Source organism: Felis catus, chromosome X (assembly GCF_018350175.1).
Source record: "Felis catus isolate Fca126 chromosome X, F.catus_Fca126_mat1.0, whole genome shotgun sequence".
In the NCBI taxonomy this organism is placed as follows: domain Eukaryota; kingdom Metazoa; phylum Chordata; class Mammalia; order Carnivora; family Felidae; genus Felis; species Felis catus.
The window spans coordinates 47,276,206-47,302,612 of NC_058386.1; the positions used below are offsets into that span (position 1 = coordinate 47,276,206).

At 43.6% G+C, this 26,407-nt stretch overlaps 2 protein-coding genes and 1 pseudogene across 3 annotated transcripts in view; 2 read left to right on the forward strand and 1 right to left on the reverse strand.

Moving 5' to 3' along the window:
* The first annotated feature begins 2,816 nt into the window (after positions 1-2,816).
* On the forward strand, positions 2,817-3,413 carry LOC109496327 (annotated as a pseudogene).
* A 4,854-nt stretch (positions 3,414-8,267) lies between these two features.
* On the forward strand, positions 8,268-13,317 carry TSR2 (TSR2 ribosome maturation factor). The gene is made up of 5 exons (XM_004000546.6): positions 8,268-8,427; positions 8,590-8,680; positions 11,426-11,517; positions 12,073-12,243; positions 12,466-13,317. Exons 1-5 carry the CDS (start codon positions 8,344-8,346, stop codon positions 12,598-12,600), a joined length of 573 nt encoding a protein of 190 aa, XP_004000595.1. The 5' UTR covers positions 8,268-8,343; the 3' UTR covers positions 12,601-13,317.
* A 150-nt stretch (positions 13,318-13,467) lies between these two features.
* FGD1 (FYVE, RhoGEF and PH domain containing 1) overlaps positions 13,468-26,407 on the reverse strand; it is a 42,213-nt gene continuing 29,273 nt past the window's right edge. The window contains exons 9-18 of one of the 2 annotated variants that reach the window (XM_004000549.6): positions 23,205-23,263; positions 22,922-23,068; positions 22,474-22,566; positions 22,231-22,310; positions 17,600-17,630; positions 16,992-17,093; positions 16,497-16,622; positions 16,158-16,319; positions 14,939-15,082; positions 13,468-14,394 (exon numbers count right to left, since the gene is read on the reverse strand). In XM_004000549.6, the coding sequence (XP_004000598.2) occupies positions 14,089-14,394; positions 14,939-15,082; positions 16,158-16,319; positions 16,497-16,622; positions 16,992-17,093; positions 17,600-17,630; positions 22,231-22,310; positions 22,474-22,566; positions 22,922-23,068; positions 23,205-23,263 (1,250 nt within the window). In that variant the 3' untranslated portion in view covers positions 13,468-14,088. The remainder of the gene's footprint in view (positions 14,395-14,938; positions 15,083-16,157; positions 16,320-16,496; positions 16,623-16,991; positions 17,094-17,599; positions 17,631-22,230; positions 22,311-22,473; positions 22,567-22,921; positions 23,069-23,204; positions 23,264-26,407) is intronic. The other variant, XM_011291756.4, reaches the window with a different exon arrangement.

Below are 26,407 nucleotides of genomic sequence, written 5' to 3' on the forward strand. Positions count from 1 at the left end.
TAGCTGGGCCTGGCTTGCTCTGGAAGGATAACATTTTGGGAATTTAGTCTGGGATATTTTAGCCTGAGGAGTCAAGCCTAGAGGATTTCAATGTGATGACCTCACCTGGGAATCTCTGCCCGGTGGGCTCTCTCTTGGAATTCCAGGCTGGATTCTAGTCTGAAAATTTCCATCTGGAAGTACCTGCTGCATTTAGACACTAGATGTTCAGTTTGGTGGATCAATCTGTGTTTTAATCTTGGAGTTCAGTTTGAGGTCTCATGTTGGGGATTGAGTTTAGGCTTAGGTTTTGGGAGTTCAGTCTTCAACATGTCAATCTGGTCCTCTTCATCTGAAAGCGTAAACTAGTCTGAAATGTTCGCTCTAGAATAGGGTCTAGACTAGGAGTAGGCCAAGTGTCATGCATAGAATTTGAGTGTGTATTTATTTATTTATTTATTATTGGGCAATTTTTTTTCAATATATGAAGTTTATTGTCAAATTGGTTTCCATACAACCCCCAGTCCTCATCCCAAAAGGTGCCCCCTCCTCAATACCCATCACCCACCCTCCCCTCCCTCCCACCCCCCATCAACCCTCAGTTTGTTCTCAGTTTTGAAGAGTCTCTTATGCTTTGGCTCTCTTCCACTCTAACCTCTTTTTTTTTTCCCTCCCCTCCCCCATGGGTTTCTGTTAAGTTTCTCAGGATCCACACAAGAGTGAAACCATATGGTATCTATCTTTCTCTGTATGGCTTATTTCACTCAGCATCACACTCTCCACTTCCATCCACGTTGCTACAAAAGGCCATATTTCATTCTTTCTCATTGCCACGTAGTATTCCATTGTGTATATAAACCACAATTTCTTTATCCATTCATCAGTTGATGGACATTGAGGCTCTTTCCATAATTTGGCTATTGTTGAGAGTGCTGCTATAAACATTGGGATACAAGTGCTCCTATGCATCAGTACTCCTGTATCCCTTGGGTAAATTCCTAGCAGTGCTATTGCTGGGTCATAGGGTAGGTCTATTTTTAATTTTCTGAGGAACCTCCACACTGTTTTCCAGAGCGGCTGCACCAATTTGCATTCCCACCAACAGTGCAAGAGGGTTCCCGTTTCTCCACATCCTCTCCAGCATCTATAGTCTCCTGATTTGTTCATTTTGGCCATTGAGTGTGTATTTAGATGTGAAAAAATACATCTTATTTTCAGTAACTTCCAATGAAATTAGGCATTTATTTCAATAATAAATGTAAGGTAGTATCTTATTGTGGTTTTGATTTGTATTTCTCTGATGATGAGTGATGTTGAGCATCTTTTCATGAGTCTGTCAGAATGGCTAAAATTAACAGCTCAGGATACAGCAGATGTTGTCAAGAATGCAGAGAAAGGGGAACCCTTTTGCACTGTTGGTGGAATGCATACTGGTGCAGCCACTCTGGAAAACAGTATGGAGTTTCCTCAAAAAATTAAAACTAGAACTATCCTATGACCCTGGAATTGCACTACTAGGTATTTATCCAAAAGATGCAAAAATGCCGATTCAAAAGGGCACATTCACCCCAATGTTTACAGCAGCACTATTGAAAATAGTCAAATTATTGGGAAAGAGCCCAAATGTCCATCAACTGATGAATGGACAAAGAAAATGCAATATATATACATATACATATATATATATACACATACATACACAATGGAATATTACTCAGCGATCAAAAGGAATGAAATCTTGCCATTTGCAGCAGTGTGGATGGAACTAGAGTGTGTTATGCTAAGCGAAATAAGTCAGAGAAAGACAAATATCATGATTTCACTCATATGTGGAATTTAAGAAACACAACAGATGACATAGGGGAAAGGAAGGAAAAATAAGAAAAACAGAGAGAGAGGCAAACCATAAGAGAATCTTAAATACAGAGAACAAATGGAGGGTTGCTGGGGGGATGTTGGGATTAAGGAGGACACTTGTTAGGATGAGCACTGAGTGTTATATGTAAGCGATGAATCACTGGGTTCTACTTCTGAAACCAATACTACACTGGATGTTAACTATTTGAATTTAAATTAAAAAAATAATAAATGTAGGCACCCAAGCACAGTGGTATTAGCAGTACCTGTGACTTTGTCACCAATAGACAGATATTTTTCATGGCAGATCTCTTAAAATATTGTTTACAATCATCAATAATTTGAAATCACAGTAGTCATTCAATCTGCTAACCTGCTAGTAGAGGATAGTATTTAATGTATTAATAAAGAAATATGTATATTACAATTAGTTTTTGTAATGTTTTGATAACTATATTTAAATATAATTGGTTTCCTTTATAATCCTAGATTTTATTTTATGCATTTAAAAACATTAATCTGGGAAAGGATATATTGACTTCACCAGATTGTCAGATGGGCTCCAGGCACAGAAAAAGTGATCTGTCACTTATACTCAATTTTGGACTTCAGTCTCAAGGCTAAATCTCAGGGTTCATTTAGAGGTCTTGGTTTGTTGGACTCCAGACTGGGGTTCCAAATGTGGGGATTTCTAGAAGACCTACTGTGATATTGTCATTTTTTATAAGAAATATATATTTGGTCCTTGACCCTGTTCCTGGCACAGAACTCCTAAAATCTTTGTAATTTCCTAAGTGATTAGAATGGTAAAAGGTATCTTTTGCTATGTTAGTGAGGTGACTTTTGGAAAGCCCCTAGGAAACAAAGGATGGGGGCTGGTTGTCTGTAGAGCCAAACCTGTGATTGGAAGGTTCTGACTTTCAATCCACCCCTTGACCTCCTGGGAGGGGAGAGGGGCTGGAGGTTGTGTTCAATCACCAATGGTATTGCAGACGCTGCTGCTTCCCCAGAGATACCTACACCACCCATCCATTGTCAACCCCACCATGTTCTTTGACATTGTCATGGATGGTGCGCCCTTGGGCCCTGTCTCCTTCAGGGTAAGGGACCTGGAAACCAAGACGTGACATAAAGCTGTTTTAACAGATGGGAGCTGTTTGTAGACAAAGTTCCAAAGACAGCAGAACACTTTCATGCTCTGAGCACTGGGGAGAAAATATTTGGTTATAAAGCTTCCTGCTTTTACAGGATTATTCCAGGATTTATGTGCCAGGGTAGCAACTTCACACACCATAATGACACTGGTGGCAAGTCTATCTATGGGGAGAAATTTGATGATGAGAATTTCATCTTGAATCATACAGGTCCTGGCACCTTGTCCATGGCAAATGTTGGACCCAACATGAACAGTTCCTAGTTTTCATCTGCATGGCCAAGACCGACTGGCTGGATGGCAAGCATGTGGTCTTTGGCAAGGTGAAAGAGGGCATGAATATTCTAGAGCCATGGAGCACTTGGGGTCCAGGAATGGCAAGACCAGCAAGAAGATCACCATTGCTGACTGTGGACAAATCTAATAAATTTGACCTGTGTTTTATCTTAACTACCAAACCATTCCTTTTATAGCTCAGGAGAGCACACTTTCACGCCCATCTGCTCGAAATATCCTATAACCTTTGTGCTCTATGGGTTCCATATTTGCCTTACTCCCCTCCAAGTCTAGCTGGATTGCAGAGTTAAGTTTATGATTATGAAATAAAAACTAAACAACAAAAAATCACCAATTTCCAATGATCTAATCAATCATGCTTATGTAATGAAGCCTCCATTAAAAACCCTGTTGGAGAGCTTCTGGGTTGATGATCACATGGAGATTCACAGAGAGCATAAAAGCTCCTTGCTCCTTCCCACACACCTTGCACTATGCAACTCTTCCATCTGGCTGTTCCTGAATTATATCCTTTTGTAACAAACTGATAATCTAAACTTAAAAAAATTATTTTATTATTTTATTTTATTATTATTATTTTTAAAAATATTTATTTATTTTTGGGAGAGCAGAGAGCGGGGGAGGGACAGAGAGATCGGGAGACACAGAATCCAAAGCAGGCTCCAGGGTCTGAGCTGTCAGCACAGAGCCCAATGTGGGGCTGGAACTCACAAACAGTGAGATCATGACCTGAGCTGAAGTTGGATGATCAACTGACTGAGCCACCCAGGCGCCCCTATTTTATTATTTTTGAGAGAGAGAAAGAGAGAGAGAGAGCGTGCGTGAGTGAACAAGGGGCAGAGAGAGAGAGAGAGAAAATTCCACGAGGGGCAGAGAGAGAAGGAGAGAGAGGGAGAGAGAATCTTGAAGTGGGGCTCGCGTTCACTTGAAGTGGGGCTTGAGCTCACCTGATGTGGGGCTCAAACTCACGAACTGTGGGACCATGACCTGAGCTGAAATTGGACCTTTAACCGACTGAGCCACCCAGGTGCCCAAATCTAAACTTTTTGTAAAGATTATTTATTTATTTACTTTTAAGTAATATTTACACCCAGTGTGGGGCTCCAACTCATGACCCCGAGATCAAGAGTTGCATGCTCTTTGGACTGAGACAGCCAGGTGTCCCTAAACTGATAATCTAGTAAGTAAAATGTTCCTCTGAGTTCTGTGAGCTGCTCTAGCAAAGTAATTGAACCTGAGGAGGGGGTTGTACCCTCCTGTATAAAGCCATTTGGTCAGAAGTACTGGTGACAATCTGGACTTGTGATTGGCATAGGACATGGCGGGGGCAGTTTTGTAAGACTGAACCCTTAACCTGTGGGATCAGAGGGTATTTCCAGGTAGGTAGTATAAGAAGTGAGTTGAATTGGAGGACACACAGCTGATGTCAGAGAATTGCTTGGTGGTGTGGGAAAAAACCCCACAACACACAGGAAGTGATGACCAGAATCTTAACTACTCTCTCCATGTACAGTTGAGGCCTTAGACCCTGGAAACTCATGCAGAGGTGCTTAATCTCAGTATCTTCATTTGGGCTTCTTTGAACTCAGTTTAAGTTGTTGAGTCTGTTGGAATGAGTTTCTGTAGCTCCATAGGAGCTTTCACCTCCTGAAGTTATCAGTTTGGGAATGCTCGTGCTTATCATTACACACCATGTTGTTTCCTGCCTCTGTGTCTTTGTATATACATTCTTTCCTCAGCATGAAAATCTCCTTCTTCTCCTCCTCCTCCTCCTCCTCCTCCTCCTCTTTCTTCTTCTTCTTCTTCCTCCTCCTCCTCCTCCTCCTTTGGTAACACATTCCACAATCTCATGCACACAAATACCGCACCACCTGACAAAATTCCATTTAAACACTTAAGAATTAGCTCAAGCATCATCTCTGAAAGCTTGATCCCTGAAGCTGGGTCAGGGGCCCCCTCTGCTGGACTCTCATGAGCCTCTGTGCTCCCTTCTCTAACATTGCAGAGATGGATTTATCATAGAACTAACAAAACTTAAGCCTCAGCATCCCATACTTCGACAGGTCACTTCTGAGTCTCTGGTTATTGAGCATTGTCAATTTGAGGAGATTTGAAGATTTATCACTACACAAGAACAGTTAAAATATCCTGAAATTTTACAGCTCACATGTAAAAGAAACTAGATAGAGGTTTCTATCTGACAACAATCTGAAAATTTACATTACTAATAAGTTGCGAAGTTGAAACTTTTCCAAACTACCAATAACAATTTTTTTCATCAACTGAATGACATTGAATTCAACTGAATTTTTTGTTTTTTTCTCTAGAAAATGTTATTATAAAATAAATCATATTTATTTAGAAGAGGATATCAAGGAGCCTGTAGTGAAAGACAATTAGTGTAGAGGTGAATTAGACAATTATTAAACTTTTTTTTTATCTTTTTGGATTTGAGGGTGTTTATGGTATTTGTCAGTTTTAAAGTTTTTTTTTTTGCGATTTGGGGGCACCTGGATGATTCAATCAGTTGAGCATCCAGCTCTTGATTTTGGCTCAGGTCATGATCCCAGGGTTGTGGGAGTGAGGAGCCTGCTTGGGATTCTCTCTCTCTCTTTCTTTCTCTCTCTCTTTCTCTCTCTCTCTCCTCCCTCATCTCTCTAAAAAATAGTGTAATTTGCAAAATTTGTGGTTTCTTTTATAATACAAAGCAATGCTTTCATACCTAATTTGTACTATTTCTCTTAAAGAGTTTGTGAAATTCTATCTGCTACAGGCCCTTCAAAACCTAGATTAACCCAGAGTACTGATCATTATCTGGGGTCCTTGGTCAATCTTGCATGACACACTGTAAACTCCTTAGGCATCTGATCAAACCCCATGACTCAGTAGCAGTCAGCACAGGGCCAGGCACAGAAGTGTCATTGCTGTTTGTTTACATGGTCTAGTCCAAAGTTTGCAACCCTTACTGTGAGAGGGAATCATCTATACTACTTTCTTTTTTTAAGTTTATTTATTTTGAGAGAGACAGAGATAGTGTGAGTGGAGGAGGGGCAGAGAGAGAGAGAGGGAGAGAGAGAGAATCCCAAGAAGGCTCCATGCTGTCAGTGCAGAGCCTGATGTGGGGCTCGAACTCATGAAACTGTGAGAGCATGACATGAGCTGAAACCAAGAATTGGATGCTCAACTGATTGAGCCACCCAGGTGCCCCTATACTACTTCTCTAAAAACAGCTTTATTGAGATATTATTTATATATCATAAGTTTCACCCATTTAAAGTGTAAAATTCAATGGCTTTTTAGTATATTTACAGCATTGTGCAACTGTATTAGTTTGCTAGGGCTGCCATAATGAAATACCAGAGACTGATGGCTTTAACAACAAAAATTTATTTTCTCAAAATTCTAGTTCAAGATGTCAGCAGATTTGGTTTCTTCTGAGGCCTTTGTCTTTGGCTTGCAGATATCTACCTTCTGTGTTCACATAGTCATCTCTCTGTGCATCTTTGTCTCCCTCTATGCCCTAATTTCCTCTTCTTTTTAAAAAAATTTTAGATGTTTATTTATTTTTGAGAGACAGAGAGAGACAGAGTGCAAGTGGAGGAGGAGCAGAGAGAGAGGGAGACACAGAATCCAAAGCAGGCTCCAGGCTCCAAGCTGTCAGCTGTCTCTCTTTAGTCAATCTACCTAAACATTTGTCAATTTTGTTGATCTTTTCAAATGACTGACTTTTGTTTCACTGATTTTCTCTATTGTTTTTCTATTTTCGATTCCATGTGTCTTCTGTACAGTCTTTGTTATTTCCTTCCTTCTGCTTGCTTTGGGATTACTTCTTTTTCCAGTTTCCTAAGATGAAAAGTTAGGTTATTAACTTGAATTTTTTTAAGTTTTATTTATTTATTTTGAGAGAGAGAGAGAGAGAGCATGAGCAGGGGATGGGCAGCCAGAGGGGGAGAGAGAGAGAATCTCAAGCAGTCTCCACGCCAGCAGCACAGAGCCCGATGTGCGGCTGGATCCCACTAACTGTAGATCATTATCTCAGCTGAAATCAGGAGTTGGACACTTAACCAACTGAGCCAGCCAGGTGCCCCATTGAGATCTTTTTTTAAAGTTTACTTATTAATTTAGAGAGAGAGTTAGAGAGAGAGAGAGAGAGAGAGAGAGAGAGAAAGTGAGCACAGGGGAGGGGGAGAGAGAGGGAGGGAGAGAGAGAATCCCAAGCAGTCTCCATGCTTTCAGTGCAGAGCCTGATGTGGGGCTCTTGAACTCATGAACCATGAGATCATGACCTGAATCAAAATCAAGAGCTGCTTGCTTAACTGATTGAGTCACCCAGGCCCCTAGATCCTTCTTTTATAATATTGGTGTCTATAGCTATAAAATTCCCTTTAAGCATTGCTTTAGCTGCATTTAATAAATTTTGGTGTGCTGTGTTCTTGTTTTCATTCATTTCAAGATGTTTTCTAATTTCCCTCATAATTTTTTTCTTTGACCCATTTGTTATTTAGAAGTGTGTTAATCTCCACCTATTTGTGAATTTCACAAATTTCTTCGTTACTTATTTCTAATTTCACTCCATTGTGGTGGGAGGACAAACTTTGCATGATTTCAATCCTTTTAAGTCTATTGAGGCCTGCTTTATGACTTAGCATATGGTGTGTCCTCGAGAATGTTCCATGTGCACTTCTGAAAAATGCATATTCTGCTGTTGTTGAGTGTTTTTTTGTTTTGTTTTGTTTTACACAGATTTCAAGGCTATGCTCTCTGAGGTTGATTCCTCTGTACCAAGGCCTGCAATCCGTATCTTTAAAAAGTTCCCCACGTCTTTCAAGAACCCATGGCCCTTCTCGTCCTCCACTCCTGGCTTCCTATGATTTATTACATATGAGTAACTGCAGTGGTGTCATCCATTGTTCTGAAAGCCTTTTCTATTGCTCTGGTCTTGCTGCCAAGTCAGCGAAAGGCAAATCTGCGTTCTCCGACTCGGCTTTTAGCTCCTTCGGCCTGGGCCCTACTGCGCAGCGATTGGGCCTTCTGGGTATCACGTGGTCTGAAGCCTGATGATGGCCGGAGCGGGGGAAGATTCTCGAGCACTTTTCGGGGCTGGCGTCCGCGCGGCGCTGGAGGCCTGGCCGGCTTTGCAGGTATGTGGGGCCGTGGCTGGGATAAAGTTTAGGGTCTGGGGCAGAACAAGAGTTGGCTGGACAGTGCGCCTGAGGCTCCACTGGGCCGCATAAGCGGCCAGCCCTACGCCACCCCAGGCCGGCTTCCAGGTTGACATAGTGGGCTTGGGCCTGTGTTCGCAGATCGCCGTGGAGAATGGCTTCGGGGGCGTGCACAGCCAGGAGAAGGCCGAGTGGCTGGGGGGTGCAGTGGAGGAGTACTTCTTCCGCAACGGTGAGTGAATGTGAGCCGCTGCGACCTGTTTGTGGGGGGCGTGGGGAGGAGGAGGCGGGTCCTGGAGAGGCCGCATCTCTTCCTCTTGAACAGTTGTGGGATGGTACCAAAGGTCGAGGTGGATTGAATACAGGCTTTGGAGACAGAATCTTGAGTTGAGATGCCTTACGGGCTGTGCCGTTGACCCGTGGTATCACTCTGGACAAGTTGTTTTACTTGAGACTCAGTTTCCTAATTCCTAAAATGGGTATAAAAGTATCCACCCCAGCGCTATCCAATAAAAATACAGTGTGAATCACATGTCATTTAAGATTTTCCGGCAGCCACTGTAACAAAGTGAAAAGAAGCAGATGAAGTTAATGTTACTGAATTCTATATATCCGAAATATTTCAACGTGTCATCAGTATAAAACATTATTAATGAGGTATTTTACATCCCCTTTTAGTATTAAGTTTTCAAAATCTGGTAGGTATTTTACACTTTTAGCACATCTCAACTTGGCCTACCCACATTTCAAGTGCTCAGTAGGTATATTTGGTTATTTGGACAGCAAAGATCTACCTTTGATGGGTCTTGAATTGAAGGTCATGTAAAAATAAGGGACTCTGTAGAGGGCCTTTTGCACATTAGGATTTTTACAAAATTCTTTATTCAGGTTTTTCATCTTGGAGATGACATCAGGCAGAGTCCTCTCAAGAAAGTTTACCATCTAGTAATGGATCCATTTAAGTAAACAGGCATTTATACACAGGGTGATGTTCTAATAAAGAGGAGCTCAGGGTGCTTCGGTAGCATGAGACTGAGGAGGAGGCTTTTTTTTGGAGATTGTTAGGGGAGGTAGTGATTGGGCTGAGTCTTAAAGGGATGAACCGGAGTTAACTAGGTGGGGGAGGCAAAGAGAGCAACACACAAATAAGTCTGTGGTATGAGAAGATTATATATTTGGGAAGTGGCAGGGAGCTCAGTATTAGAGTAAGAGTGTGTGTGCACTTGTGGGTATAAGAAGGGGAGGAGTGGTAGAGAATGAAGCAAGGGGGTTGGGCGGCCCCAGGGAAAGGATAAGACGTGGAAGACCCTACATTCCTTTGGTTTTGTGTGTTAGGCCAGTGTTTTCCAGAATGCATGCTATGGAAGAATAGTTCCGTTACATGTTCAGTGAAGAAAAAGCTTTTCCAGTCAAATTATGTGAGAAAAGCTCTTTTCTTCAGCTCCTCTTTAGGAGTTACAATAATCATTAACGTAATAAAGGCTTGGATAAAGATAAGAACCACAAAAAAAAAGCTTGTTTACCTTATTTCCCCGTTAGCTTTCTATGGGTAGCTTTCTTTAAAAACCAGCAGGACAGTCACTTCTCAGAAGCAGGATATGAAACACTGAAGTAGGTGATAAAAATTCATGGGAAGCTTCTAAGGTGAGTAATAGGATTTGTTGGCTGGAAAGTTCAGAAAATAATCAGTGTGGAGCATGGACTAGAGAGGGAAAGACTGATGAGAAGGTTATTTCTGTCTAGAAAATGATGAGGTCTGAGCCAGGGCAGGGGCAATAGTAATGGAAAAGAAGGGGTGGATTAGGGCCTTGGAGATTGTTTGAGTGTGGAGAGGGAGAGAAAAGGAGGCAGGTTTCTGGTTTGAGTCGCTGGGTGGATTAGGTGCCTTTCATGGAATAGAGGAACCTTGGAGGATGAGAAGTAGGTTTGGAGGGTAAGGTGATGAGTCTGGCTTTGGATATGGAGGGCCTGAGGCATCTGTAAAACAAGTAGAGAGAAAGCTTTGGGGGATATTAGATTAGAGTGGTAGGAAAAGTCAAGGGAGTGAATGAACTCTGCCAGAGGAAAGAGAGAGTGAGGAGCTTTGTGGAAGACTCTTGAATAGTTCTCTAATTCCGAAAAAGAAGAGCATGGGCTCCAAAGGTAACTGAAGCCTAGAGGGGAGGGATTAGCCAAAATCACACAGTAGGATGTTGATGTGAAGGCTGTGATGATTTCATCATTGGAAGTACTTAACATCCATTTCCTCTTACTATCCCCTTGGTCTGTGGCCCTCACTGTCAGTGGAACCACAGTTGTGAAGGCTCTCTATATTTTGAAAACTTCAGCCCTTGAGTGATGGAAATTAACATGTATTATCGGTCTCCCATATGCTAGGCATTATTTAGGTGACTCCTCATAACACACCTCTAAGAAGGCCACTATTTGCCCCACTTTGAGATGAGAAGACAGAGGTACAGAGACAAGTAACTTGCTTAAGATCACAGAGAGGAGGCCTGTTAAAATAGGTCAGATGAAAGAGGGTCAGTGTGGTTGGGATGCTGTTTGGTAGGACGCAGGAGTTTGGAAATTAGGTATTTATATTTAGTGTTTGTTTTTAAATTTTTTTTAGTGTTTATTTTTAAGAGACAGAGAGAGATAGAGCATGAGCAGGGGAGGAGCAGAGGGAGAGGGAGACACAGAATCAGAAGCAGGCTCCAGGCTCTGAGCTGTCAGCACAGAGCCCAACGAGGGGCTCAAACTCAACAGACCTTGATATCATGACCTGAGCCGAAGTTGGACCAACTGAGCCACCCAGGCGCCCCTGGTGGTTGTTTTAAATCATGTTAAAACTTGGAGTACAGAGCACTTCAGTGAATAAAAGTCTCACTGTTTGGACCTTTACCCACCAATCAGATATGGACCTAAGAAGTAGGTATTGAATAGTAGTGGGCAGGAGTGATTGATTCAGTTGGCTGGTCTTTCCTTTCCTACTCAGCTGACTTGGAGCTAGATGAGGTGGAAGACTTCCTCGGGGAGCTCATGATGAACGAATTTGATACTGTTGTGGAGGATGGGAGTCTGCCCCAGGTGAGCATATCATGGACACAACTACCATTTTCCTACCTGGTCTTTCTTCTCCCTGTTTTTAGGCCAAGACTCTTGGCTCTAACCAATACTTTCTGGAGTCCTGAAGAAGAACCTTCTGTGACTCCCTTTTGCCTAAAGGAAAAAGTCTAGTCTTTCAGGTCTTTCCAAACACTGCCCCTTCTCTTTTATTTCTCTCCATACATCATTCTCATCCAGGTCTGTTCTTCACCCCCATCCCAAGGGCAAGTCAGGCCAGGTATATTTCCACCCCTGCATTACTGCCCATCAATTCCTGCTGGGATGGACTTCCCTTTTACCTCTCCCATCTTTCAAACCCAGTTCTAGTATCTTCCTTGCTAGAAAGCCTTCCTTCCATTATTCAGGCCCTTACCTGAGCCCTTCATATATGGTTCCTTCATTAGTGAACTCCTGGGGGAAGAATGCCCTGTTCTTTTCTGGAAAATTCCAAGCCCCTCCCTACTCTTGTTGCAAACATGGGCTGGTTGTATTGTAGGTTCTTTAAAAATCCAAGCTGATTGAATGTTTTCTTGGTAGGTGAGCCAGCAGCTACAGACCATGTTCCACCACTTCCAGAGGGGTGATGGGGCTGCTCTGAAGGAGATGGCCTCCCACATCACCCAAAGAAAGTGCAAGGTCAGAGCCACTGCAGTTACAACAGCCAGAGAGACAGATGAGGATGACGCGGACAGCGTGGAGGAGATGGAGGTGAAGGGGGTGCCCTTTGGGTTGGGAGATGTGATGTCTTTAGTTTTCTGGGAAATCAGTTAGTTTCACAGGAAAATGATGGGGGTGGGGTTGTATTATCCAGAGAGGCCAGGGAACTTTCCTAAGGTCACACAGCCAATCCTGGCAAAGCTGGGAGAGCCTGGGTCTCCAGTGGCCACAGCCAGGAGGTGTATTTAGCTCTCTCCTATATTTCTCCTCCAGGTCACAGCTATGAATGATGGGGCAGCTACAGATGGGGTTTGCCTCCAGCCTGAATCCTCTGGTCCAGACTCCCAGACTATTAAAGAAGAGGATATAGTGGAGGATGGCTGGACCATTGTCCGGAGAAAGAAATGAGTAGGGCTGGAAATGGTTTGGGCCCTTGCTTGCTAGTTGTTTTGACACTTGTTTGTAGGGGTTTGGGGGAGGGTTGTGGACTTCTGGACTGGTTGCCCCATCTCCACCCTCTCCCAGTTCCCCTGTCCAGTTTCCTCTAGTGGAAGAAGAGCTTTAGGGTCCTTGCTCTTGAGGTAGTGGGACCTGGTTCATCACACTCCCTTGGGCCTTAAGTTACTGGCTGCACTATGAGGCCTGGTTTGCTAGCACATTCTTGGGTACAGTCAGTATGAAGAGGGAGGGATGAGTGGGTGTGGGTGTTACTGGAGGAGAAACTAAATACTGGTTGACAATAGCCAGGTGGATTTGTGAAGGAGAGGACCAGTACTCCTGCTGGGTCAGGAGTGGTGAGATAAATGTGCAGACCAGAAGCGAGATGAGGTGAAGATGTGAACGAAAATAGCTATGGTACTTCTCCCTCTTTTCCCTCTGTTCCCCACCCCCATAACACAGAACAATTCTGTACCCCTGCCCAGAAATTGGAACCTCCCAGGAACACTCCCTTCCTGCAGCCCAGCCTCCAGCCCTGGGTTCCTTCAGGAAGTCTAAGATTTGGGGTAGGTGGTGAGTTTGGGGGACCTGGGCTTTGTTTTCTGTCTCCTCCAGCCTCTTTCCATACTCTTCTCCAAGTCCAGAGATGAGGCTTAAAACCTCAATAAATAGTACCTTATTGTTTAATCTGTGGCTTGACCTGTGAATAGCCTTGGAATCAGCCTTATAGGAGCTGGGCCTCAAAGCTCAGCAAGGGAGAGGTTTCTGGGCCCACCCTAGCAGCCTGTTACTTTGAACAAACAGTTGGACAAATGGAGCACAGCAGCACTCTGAAAGTTTCCGTAAGCCCGAAATAAACTGTATTTTTTTAAAAAAACAAAACCAAGAGTATCCATTGTTCTCCCCCCATTCCCGTCCTGCCCTGTGGCCCTGCCATGGGTCTGGACGATAAAATACTGGGTAGCCTTGGGTCCGGGTAGAAGCTGTAAGCCATGGGAAAGGCAGGAGGGGTCTTGTCACCACCCCACGTAACATATGTGTGAAGATACTAGCTGAGGGGGCACGGGTGGGCCAGGGCCGTGGGGTCAGTGGCAGAGCTGGCACTTGAATCCAGATCTCCTGCCTCCAGTGCTTTGGGGGGAATTGGGTGGAGGCAGGATCTGTAGGGTGTTGAGGGGATGAGGGAAAAACAGCCTAATTCAAGGGGGTCTAGCAACAGCTCCCACCCTCCCTGGGGACAGGGATTTAAAAAAAATTAACATCACTGTAGGAATTATTTTTTAAAAGCCCATGTTTTGTGAAAAGAATTAAAAAACCCAAGACCCAGCACTGGGGATTGAAAGTGCCCATGATGGGAGTTCAAGTATTGACTGAGCTGGGAGGGAGGGGCCTGGGGCCCCCAACTGGACATGGGCAGTTAGAGTGTGGGGGAGGGGGCCCCAGTTCCCCCCAAACCCTCTAGGTCTTGTCTCGGGTCTGGGGAGCTTCAGAGGGTTCAGCAGTGGCTCCTGAAGCTGCCACCGGTGCCTCCTCCATCTCCTTGTCCTCAGACAGTGTGGGCCCTGGGCAGAACGTGTCCCCACGGCCTGCCCGACCAAGCACTGCCATCCAGCGCCGCTGCAGCTCCTCTGTCTCAGGGCTGAAGTACCAGCTCAGGTGGCTCTGGGTGATCTTGAAGACGTGCCTTCGGTCAGGCCGCTCCCCTGCCTCAGGAGGCCCCACCTCAAAGCCAATGAGGGGCAAGCTGCGCTGGGCTTTCACATCCTAGGGAACAGGACAGAGCTGAGATCACCTTGGGGCTGGGCTTCTCACTAGTTTTGTAACTGCTGAACCCCTCTTTTCCTTCCCCTGCTCAGGAACCTTCCATGGCTCCAATGACAGCAACAGAAAAATGTCAACTGAGGCTAGCATGCAGGCTGGATCAAATACCTGTTTCCTCCCACAACCAAAACCAGCTGGGGTAGTCTCTTTAGCATATACCAGATAATGTTTGCAGGCCTTCATCTAGACTATTGCCTCCATCTGCATGTTCTTCCCCATTCCAAACTGGACCTAGAAGTGCCTAGCCTCCACTCTGACTTCCTCCAGGAAGCTAGCCTCGCCACTCACCCCACTTTTCCCTACACATGTTGGCCCACAATCGCTCCTTGTCTCTAGTTGGTCTTTTTCTCACAAGGGTAGGGGTTCTGATTTTCCCTTAGGCTCACCCAATCCCCCAAGGCCAAGGAGAGGTCAAGGACTGAAGGGGAAGAGAAGCATCCTGGTTTTGCCAGGTGGCTGAAAGGACCTGAAGGAATAGGATGCACACCTGAGGGGCTCCATAGATGTACAGCACCAAGGGTTCGTTCTCAGGGACCACGAACCATGCCTTGTGCCAGCCTTTCCCACCTTTCTCCATGTAGTGTAGGAAGCTGCAGATGACGCTGTTCTCCGCAGCCACTGAGGCCTGTTTCTGTGGCCAGAGACATGGGGGACATCAGTGTTGATAGAAGGCCTGGACTGGCTCCTCATGGCTTTGACACCCCCTCAGCATGGGGACTGATAAAGCTGAAGCTCAGATGGCAGGAGTGTTTTCCCAGTGCCCCCCACCCCCAGTGAGTTAGAATCGAGATGGAAAGCCAGGCCTTGTTTGCTGAACTCCCACCATGGCTGCTGCCTTTTAACAGTTGGTGGGAGGGAGGGAGGGGTGTACAACTCTCAGCAGGGGCACTAAATGCCAGTCAGGCATTCCTTCTTCCCTCGGTTCATTTATTTCTCAAGTCATTTACGCATTTTCACCTCACCTTTTTTTTTCATCTTTCATCATACATTCATTCCTCACATTTAACAAGAGGCAACTTAGCATTGTGGTGAAGGGGACTGGGGAGCTGGGTAAGGCAGTCTGGCTCAGGATCCCAGCTCTAGATGAAAATGTATCGACTTGGAAGGAGAGCATATAGGCATGTTGTAAGGATTGAGTTAATGCAAAGTGCTTGGAATAGTGCCTAGCATAGAGTAAGCATTCTTTAAGTGTTAAATACCTCAATTTGGTTAAAAAACAAAACCAAAAATGTGTGTATGTGCATGCTACAGCATAACTATTAACAATGGTAATCCAGTGGGTAGAAGGAATATGGTGTTTTTATTTTGTTTATATTGTCTAATTTTCTTCAGTGCACATATTCTACTTTATAATAAGAAAAGGTAATTTGTTCATTGAAAAACCATCCTAGCTCTGCCACTCACTGGCTGTGTAACTTGGGCAAATAACTCCCTGGGCCTCGGTTTCCTCATTTGCAACACATGGACAGTAATAGCATGGATAGATTGGTTGCTGTGAGGATTAAATATTTAAAGCACTTAAATAAAAGTTAGTTTTTCATTCATTCTTGCACTCATTTTACTCACTCCAAGCCTGTGTCACTTGCTTAGTGGATGCACAAGGCACCCTGGCATTTCAGAGATGCCTAGGCATCAGTCACACTGGGTGGGTGACTGGAGCCCATGTGGTCCAGTGTGGGGGTGTTAGTCAGGGACCTGGCTCTTACCTCCAGGATGGACCTCCGGCGCTGGGGTGTATGCTGGCTGCAGGCTGGGCTGCTCCCAGGAACCCCATGCAAGGCCACGTAGCAGTCAGTGCACACACGGTTGGAGCGGTTGTTGTCATAGATGAGACGGGCCCGGAACTCGGAGCACTTCCCACAAACCACCTGGGGTGGCAAGTGGGCAAAAACAGCCTGGTTCCCGCAGGTCTTTCCCTTCAGTGTACCAACTCCCACAGTGGACTCATAGCCTCCCCTAACTTGGAAGGTAACCCACTCAGAAGTGGGCCTTTGGACTGTCAGCCTGTCCCCTCCCTAGCTCTGCCCCTGTCTGCCAAAACTCACATGCCCGCAGGCCTTGCAGTGGTGCCTGCGTTTGGTGATGGAATTGAAGGGCTCCTGGCAGCGCATGCACATGGTGACCTCCTTTTCCCGGATGGGTGTAGGTGCCCGCTTCCCAAGATCCACGTTCTGGAGAGAGGGCCAGGTCCCAGGTCAGACACGACTACTCCCCAGCCCAGTCCAGCCAGCCCCTGCCCACTGCCCCAAGGCTTGGATCATCATTGGAGGCAGCAGATACATTCAGAAGACCTGCCTATGAATCCTTGCTTTGCCCCTACCTTACTGTGCTACTGAAGACAAGTCATTTTTACTTTCTGGGCCTAGGTTTTCCCAACAATTTCTCTGTGGCCATACTAACAGAAGATTGTACTTCCGAGGTCATGTACTGCCTCTCTGGTCTTTACTCTCTGGGAAGGGGCAAGGATCATTTCAAGATAAAGTGGGAACTTGGAGGCCTGGAAGGGGTCCCAGTGCAGGGGAAGGGGTGGGGACTCTTACTGGAGAGTTAGGGGGTGTGTCTTCATCTTCCCTGTTTGTTGAGTTCAACAGTTTGAAGGTCTCCAGCGTCTGTTCATGCTTCAAAAGAGTGGAGTTGATGGCCTGTGAAGGAGGTTGTAAAAAATAAGAGGTCAGGTCACCTCACAACCCACGCATTTCCACCCTCACCTTCCTATGACAGCCTGAAATCAGAAAAGTTGGCTTCTAGGTCTACCTCTACCCCTTGCTAGGCACATGACCTTGAGCAAGCCTCAACCCAAATCCAAGTCTCTGTTCTTATATTTATGAAATGGGGGAGGCGATCAGTGGTTGAAAAACCTCAGAAGGTCTTCCCGGCCATTGTCTTGGCTTAAGATTTTACAGGGCTTAACTCCTTGGGGTTATACCCTCAGCGGAGCCAGCTTTCTAAAGGAAGAATTTGTGAGTTTACATTTAACCTTTGGACCTCAGTTTGCCTATCTGTAAAACTGGGATGGTAAAATTTGTTGGAAAGCAGGTGTCTAGGCCCATTCTGGTCTGACATGAGTTTTAGGGGAGAATCCTCCAACCCCAAGGAGACCTATTAATATTCCTCCAGCCCCCTACCACAAAGCTTTCTTGGATGTTACCTGGACCCAGTCTTTCTTCTCCTCCTCAGTCCTTGGGGGGAGAAAAGAAAAATGTTGGGTTAGGCAGGCCAACCAAAACCAACTGGAGTGGTAACAAGCAAGTTATTTTGGCGTCAGGCAGACCTGGGTTTGAACCTCTGGTCCTTAACTTTTTGTGTGACCTTAGGCGAGTCATATAGCCTGAGTTTATTTGTTCAACAGTTAACTAATACTTTCCAGACTCTGTGCTAGGAACCTGGGGCTTAGAGAGGACCATACCCTCAAGGAGCTCATGGTCTAGGAGGGGAGATAGGGACGGTACAGGGGGATCAGTACTGTGACAGAGTGAAAATAGGGCTGAGAAGCCCAGAAGAAGAGACCTGCCCCAGCCTGCAATTTGGGTGGGGGCTGTTAAGGAAGGTTTCTTCAAGGAGGTGCTGGGCCTCAGAGGATTAAGGGTGATGTGTGTGTAACAGTATGGAACATATAAGAAAGCATAAATAGCTCCCTGTTGCTGGAATGACAAGTGTGAGAAAGGAAGGCAATTTGTTTTTCTTTAATCCATTTTCTTTTCCATTTTATGTGGAGATAATTATCAGTCTGGGTTCTCATCAGTAACTGAGGTGACATGTAAAGTGCCCAGCACAATCCTTGATCCACTAGCTGCTCAATCAGTGTGAGTTACCCCTTTCTTTCACCTTCCATTCCCACTTTTCCTGTCTGTCCTATAGTCTCCAAGGCTGCTGCTGTGGTGCAGTCCCATAAACTGCTCACTAGGCATAGGACCTGGTTTCTTGGCTGTGTCCTGCCTGGCATCTTCTAATCCCCTTCCACATGTACACTCCAGACATCAAAAGTACTTTTCTAATATGAAAGTCTGGCTACATCTTTAAAACCACTTCATGAAAAATTAAGGATATGAGTTAATATTTAGCTACAAGAATGTCCATTGCAATGCTATTTATTGTGAAAAATTGAGGGGCGCCTGGGTGGCGCAGTCGGTTAAGCGTCCGACTTCAGCCAGGTCACGATCTCACGGTCCGGGAGTTCGAGCCCCGCGTCAGGCTCTGGGCTGATGGCTCAGAGCCTGGAGCCTGTTTCTGATTCTGTGTCTCCCTCTCTCTCTGCCCCTCCCCCGTTCATGCTCTGTCTCTCTCTGTCCTATAAATAAATAAACGTTGAAAAAAAATTTTTTTAAAGAAAAATTGGAAGCAGCCTAAGTGTCCAACAACAGGAGATCAGATAAAATAAATGATGGTACATCACTACTGTCAGACAACATAAGTGGTGTAGAAAGCTGTTTATAATATAAGTGAAAACAACATATGTAAAATACACATAGCATTCCATGTTTATTTAAAAACATGACATGAGTGTTTACATTTGTCACAACACACTGATGGCATGCACTTAAGACCTGTGCATTTCACTGTATGAAAATCTGTCTTCAAGAGAAGGAAAGGACATTAAACAAATATTGGACTTTAGTTAATAATATGCATGCCAGGCGGGCCTGGGTGGCTCAGTCGGTTAAGTGTCTGACTTCAGCTCAGGTCATGATCTCACAGTTCGTGAGTTCGAGCCCCATGTCGGGCTCTGTGCTGATAGCTCAGACCCTGCCTGGACCCTGCTTCGGATTCTGTCTCTCCCTCTCTCTGCAACCCTCCCCCCCCCACCCACTCATGCTCTGTCTCTCTCTCAAAAATGAACGTAAAAAAAAATAATATGCACACCAAAGTCTTCAGGGGTGAGGTGTAGTGATGTCTGTAACTTCATTTGAAATGCATGTAAAAAAAATCAGATGGATTGGTGGATGGATAAGAGGATAGATTAGTGGGGCGCCTGGGTGGCTCAGTGGGTTAAGCATCTGACTTTGGCTCAGGTCATGATCTTGCAGTTCATGGGTTCGAGCCCCGTGTCGGGCTCTGTGCTGACAGCTCAGAGCCTGGAGCCTGCTTCGGATTCTGTGTGTGTGTCTCTCTCTCTCTCTGTTCCTCCCCCGTTCATACTCTGTCTGTCTCTCTCTCAAAAATAAATAAAGCTTAAAAAAATTAAAAATAAAGAGGATAGATTAGTGATAAAATATATGTAGCACAATGTTAACACTTGTAGAATCTATATGGTGGGTTTACAGTTGTTCACTGTATAATTCTTTAAACTTTTCTGTATTTTGGAATATTTTCATAATAAAATATAGAAAGAAAGCATTGTGTGTTTGTGTGTGTACACATACACATACACACATATGTGCAAATAGAGGAAAGGCCTGTGGTGAAGTATATCATGTCTGTAATTTACTTTAAAATGGTTCAGCAAAGGATTTATATGGCAAAATGTCAATAGTTGTTGACTCTTAAGTCAGTGGTTCCAAACCCAGGTGCACTCATTAAACCACCAAGGGAGCTTTTAAAACTTCTCATGTTCAGGGGCTACCCCCAAATTAAATCAGACTTGAGGGTGGGTCTCAGACATCAGTATTTTTTTTAAGATGTTATTTTTAAATAATCTCTATATCCAATATGAGGGTCAAACCTATAACCCCAAGATCAAGAGTCACATGCTTTATTAAGTCAGCAAAGCACCCCTCAGGCATCAGTATTTTTTAAAAGCTCCCCAGCTGATTCCTGTGTTTTCATGGTTGAGCACCAGTTGTCTAAATGGTAGGCATATGGGTGTTTGTTGTATTTCTACTTTTCTGGATATTTGAAATTTTCATTAGCGGGGCGCCTGGGTGGCGCAGTCGGTTAAGCGTCCGACTTCAGCCAGGTCACGATCTCGCAGTCCGTGAGTTCGAGCCCCACGTCAGGCTCTGGGCTGATGGCTCAGAGCCTGGAGCCTGTTTCCGATTCTGTGTCTCCCTCTCTCTCTGCCCCTCCCCCGTTCATGCTCTGTCTCTCTCTGTCCCAAAAATAAATAAACGTTGAAAGAAATTCTTAAAAAAAAATTTTTTTTAAGTTCATTTTTTTTATTTTGAGAGAGAGAATGCAAGCTGGGGAGGGGCAGAGAGAGAATCCCAAGCAGGCTCCACACTGCCAGCACAGAGCCCAATGTGGGGATCGAACTCACAAAACTGAGTTCATGACCTCAGCTAAAACCAAGAGTCAGACGCTTAACTGACTGAGCCATCCAAGGGTCCCTCATTAAAAAAAAAAAAATTCTTTAGGGGTAGTACAAGCAATTACAAAGCAAACCCTCCATGCCTGCCTTTTGCCACCTAGGAAACCCTACACTGCTTAGTGCTCCTTTCTGGCCCCAGCATCTCTGCAGCAACCTCCCTCCCAACCTCCCAGCAGAAGACATGTCTGAGTCATGTGGCTTGTCTCTCAGGCTATGCTGAGCCCTCTGCTGGTTGTACCAATGATTGGCTTAGTTCCTACCAATGATTGGCCAGCTTCCTGGCCTCAGGCTTCTGGATGTTCTCTCAGTCTCCCAGAGCTTCAAAGCCAACACCCATGTCTCATCTTCCAGGAGGATGCCCTCTAGCCATACTCATCTCTCTTTCCTGACTCCATGCAGTCCCAGCAATAAGGGTTCTGACTCTCATTTCTCACTTCCTTGCAGCCTGTCAGAAACAGGTCTTCTATCCATATGCATCCATTCTCTGGCCCTGACCTTGACCTCGATAGTCTATCACTTGGGCCCTCAGAAGGCAGCATGAACTCTATTTCCAGCTCTGTTCCTTTGTAGCTATGAGATCTTAGGAAAGGTACATAACTCTTCTGTGCCTCGGTTTGCTCATCTGTGAAATGGGGTTGATGGCAACAGTAGCTACTTCAAGGGTTGTTTTAAGGATTCAGCTAGTCAATTTAAACATAAATTGTCTAAGTTAAAATTAAAACACTGCATAGCATAAGAGCAAGTCTTCACTAAATATGAGCTATTATTATAATCAAGTAGAGGACGGATATGAAATCCCCTTTGTTAAATGGCTGGACATTATTTTTAAATGTTATTTTAAAAAGTTTTATTTTAGAAAATTTCAAGCATACAAAAAAGGATAGCACAAGTTCACTAAATGTATGCCTACTATATAAATGCAAATTTAGAAAATCTTTTGCTATATTTACTTCATATATATATATATATTCACAGAAAGTTATATATGTATGTGTATATGTGTGTATATGCATATATGTATGTATTTGGGGTTGATGAATCATTTAAAAATAAACTATAGATATCATGATACTAAATCCTGAGCATGCATCACCAAAAATCAAGGCCATTCTCCTATATAACCACTATACCATTATCACACCTGAAAAAGTAATAATTACTCAACAGCTATTGTTCAGTTTACATTTAGATTTTCCCTATTGTCTTGCAAATGTCTTTTAGGGTTTTTCTCAAATTAGGCTCCTACCATGGACCAAGCATTGCATTTGGTTGTTATTTCTCTTAAATATCTGAATCTATAATAAACTGTGTTGTTATTATTCCTATTTGGATTAATATCTCATTGTTCCCTCTCCTCTAACAAAACCCACCAAAAGAGCAAGCCTGCATCTTGGGGGAAAGGTGCCCATCCTTCCTCTGAAACAGTCTCTTCCTTGGTTGGAGTTGGGAGGTGGGTAGCCTGGCATTAGGGTACATTGCTTCATATCTGAAGGGAAAGAGGGGGCTGGAGGGAAGGTATAGGTAAGGGCAAGTACCTAGCCTGGAGCTCCAGGGAGCGCTGCTTTCCTGACACCAGGAAGGTCCGAGGCAGATTGAGGTTGGAGCTTTCCTTTAGCTGAATGGAGGGAGAAAGAGGCTTTGTGAGTACTAAGCTCCACAGGGCCCTTACCCTCTGCACACATGCACACAAAGACTCAGGGTCAAAGTCAGAATGACTTCATTCCTCCCAGCACCAAGGCCCCACTCCAGGTCACCATCTCCCACCTCCTGGTGCTCACCTCCATGCCATCTACATCAATGCGTGCCCGCACGCTAAACTTCTGGCCAAGGAGCCGCAGCCTGGGCACGCAGTAAAGGAGGCGGTCGTTGAACTAGGAAGGAAAAGTTTTGGGATGTAAGTGTGGGGGACCCAGGAGAGGTGTGGCCCAGCTCCCTACCCTTATAGGACTCCTGAAGCTTTACTGCTGGGGACTCAAGGCAATAGATGGAGAAAGCACAGTCCAGATTGGGCACAAGGGTCACAAGGAAAGAACCTAGGCATGGGAGTCACTTCCTAGTTGGGTGACCTTGGGCAAGTCACTTCTAAGTCTTAGTTACATCACCTGTAAAAAATTCCAAGGGTAGATAGTGAAGATACAATGAAAAATAGAGGACAGAATGGCTCCAGGAAGTACAGACTTGAGTGAGTACCAAGTCAATGTGTGCAAGCCCACACCTGGCACTTACTAGTATGAGGTATCGGTCTTGAGTGGTCCCATTCTTTGCCGACAGCTTAAGGATATGGCCTTCTTTTATGAGCTCTTTGGTGGGGCTGACAATGTCTTCCTCACCCCCTAGCAGCTCATATACCTTCAGCAGCTTGTGCATTCGCTCCTGGCAGGAGACAGTAAGCAAAAGGCAGGGTTGGAGTGCTGGCCTTCCCTTACATGTCCACAAGTCACAAGTCCCCCGGACAGAGACACCACAGGTGGGTGGCCAAGGAAGGACAGGGGCTAGAAGGGCCACTCACCATTTTGCGGATGGCAGCGTTAGAGTGCTCTGCTGCTGTGGCTATCAGCTCCAGAGATTCTGTGGGCAGAGTGGGAGGTCAAATGGGAGACTAGCAGAGAAGAGGCTCTTGGGGGTTTCTTTGCTCCCTGAATACCTCCTCCTGGCCTGACCACATCCTTCCCATCCCAGAAAGCACCAGCCTCAAAGAGGTCTATAGCAACATCACTTAAAATCAGAAAATGCCACAATAGCAGAATCACAGTGCATGGAATAACTGGCAGTGAATAAAATGAAAGCTTAACAGGATTATTTTTGCCATTAAAAATAACAACAATAATAATTACATATGTAACTGGAAAGAAACATATCCATGTTAAACAAATTGTCTCTGGATGGTGGGACTATGGGTGGTTTTATTGTGTTCTTTAGATTTTTCTGTTTTTCCATATTTTTGACAAAGAACATGTATTACTTTTATAACCAGGAAAAAGTCATATAAAGAAAGAAAGTGATGAGCCTACTCTTTGTCTCAATAATTCAGATTATAGGAATCTCTACCAAGAAAATACACATTCTAATCAACAAAACTGATAACCCCCTAGCCAGACTCCTCAAAAAGAAGGGGGAAAGGACTCAAATAAACAAAATCACAAATGAGAGAGGAGAAATAACAACCAACACCACAGAAATACAAACAATTATAAGAGAATATAATGAAAAACTATATGTCAACAATTTGGACAACCTAGAAGAAATGGATAAATTCCCAGAAACATATAACTTACCAAAAATGAAGGAGGAAGATATAGAAGATATGAACAGACTGATTATTAGCAAGGAAATTGAATTGGTAATCAAAAAGCTCCCAAAAAACAAAAGTGCAGGACCATAATGGCTTCATAGGCAAATTCTACCAAACATTTAAAGAAGAGCTAATATCTATTCTTAAACTATTCCAAAAAAATTGAAGAGGAAGGAAAACTTACAAATTCATTCTATGAGGCCAGCATTACCCTGGTACCAAAACCAGATAAAGACACCACAAAAAAAACAGAACTACAGGCCAATGTCTCTGTTGAACAAAGATGCAAAACTCCTCAACAAAATACTAGCAAAATGAATCCAAAAATACATTAAAAGAATCATTCACCACAGTCAAGTGGATTTATTTCCGGGATGCAAGGGTGGATCAATATTTGCAAATCAATCAACGTGGTACATTACAGTAACAGGAAACAGGATAAAAAACATCTGATCACTTCAATAGATGCAGAAGAAAAACATTTGACAAAGTACAACATCCATTCTTTTAAAAAAATTTAATGTTTATTTTTGAGAGAGGGTGTGCACGCTCGAGTGGGGGAGGGAAGAGAGAGGGAGATACAGAATCTGAAGCAGGCACCAGGCTCTGGGCTGTCAGCACAGAGCCCAACATGGGGCTCGAACTCACAAACCGTTAGATCATGACCTGAGCCGAGGTTAGACGTTTAATTGACTGAGCCACCCAGGTGCCCCCAATATTCATTCTTGATAAAAACCCTCAACAAAGTAGGTTTAGAGGGAACATTACTCAACATAATGAAGACCATCTATGAAAAACCCACAGTAAACATCATACTCCATAAGGAAAAACTGAGAGTGTTTCCCCTAAGGTCAGGAACAAGACAAGGATGCCCACTCTCTTCACTTCTACTCAACATAGTACTGAAGTCCTAGCCACACCAATCATACAACAGAAAGAAATAAAAGGCATTCAAATTGGTAAGGAAGCAATAAACTTTTCACCATTTGCAGATAACATGATACTACATCTAGAAAATGCTAAAGACTCCACCAAAAAAGTACTAGAACTGACAAATCAATAAAGCCACAGGATACAAAATCAATGTATAGAAATCTGTTGCATTTCTATATACTAATAATGAAGAAGCAGAAAGAGAAATTAAGAAAACAATTCCATTTACAATTGCACCAAAAATAATAAAGTACCTAAGAATAAACTTAACCAAAGAAGTGAAAGACCTGTACTCTGAAAACTTTTATAGTATTTTATACACTGATGAAAGAAAGTGAACACAATACAAATAAATGGAAAGACATTCCATGCTCATGAATTGGAAGAACAAATATTGTTTAAATGGCTATACTACCCAAAGCAATCTGTACATTTAATGCAATCCCTATCAAAATACCACCAGCATTTCTCAGATTTAGAACAAACAATTCTAAATATGTATGGCACCACAAAAGACCCCAAATAGCTAAAGCAATCTTGAAAAAGAAAAACAAAATGGAGGTATCACAATTCCAGACTTCAAATTATATGACCAACCTGTAGTAATCAAAACAATATGGTACTGGCACAAAAATAGACACATAGATCAATGAAACAGAATAGAAAACCCAAAATAAATCCACAATTAAATGGTCAGTTAATCTTTGACCAAAGTAGGAAAGAATATGCAATCGGAAAAAGACAGTCTCTTCAACAAATGGTGTTGGGAAAACTGAACAGCCACATGCAAAAGAATGAAACTGGACAATTTTCTTACACCATACACAAGAATAAGTTCAAAATGGAGTAAAGACTTAATGGGAGACCTGAAACCGTAAAAATCCTGGAAGTAATTTCTCTGACATTGGCCATAGCAACTTCTTACTAGATATGTCTCCTGAGGTAAGGGAAGCAAAAACAAAAATAAACTATTGGGACTACATCAAAACAAAAAGCTTCTACACAGCAAAGGAAACAACAAAACTAAAATACAATTTACTGAATGAAAGAAGATATTTGCGAATTACATCTTTGTAAAAGGGTTAGTATCTAAAATATATAAAAAACTGATACAACTCAATACCTCAAAACCAAATGATCTAATTAAAAAATGGGCAGAAGACATGAACAGACATTTCTCCAAAGAAGACATAAAGATGGCCAATAAACATATGAAAAGATGCTGAAATCACTGATCATCAAGGAAATGCAAATTAAAACCACAATGAGATACCACCTCACACTTTTCCAGAATGACTAAAATCAAAACACAAGAAATTGGTGAGGAGGTAGGAAAAAATAACCCTTGTGCACTGTTGGTGGAAATGCAAACTGGTGCAGCTATTGTGGAAAACAATATGGAGGTTCCTCAAAAAGTTAAAAATAGAACTACCCTATGATCCAGTAAGTGCACTACTAGGTGCTTACCCAAAAAATACAAAAACACC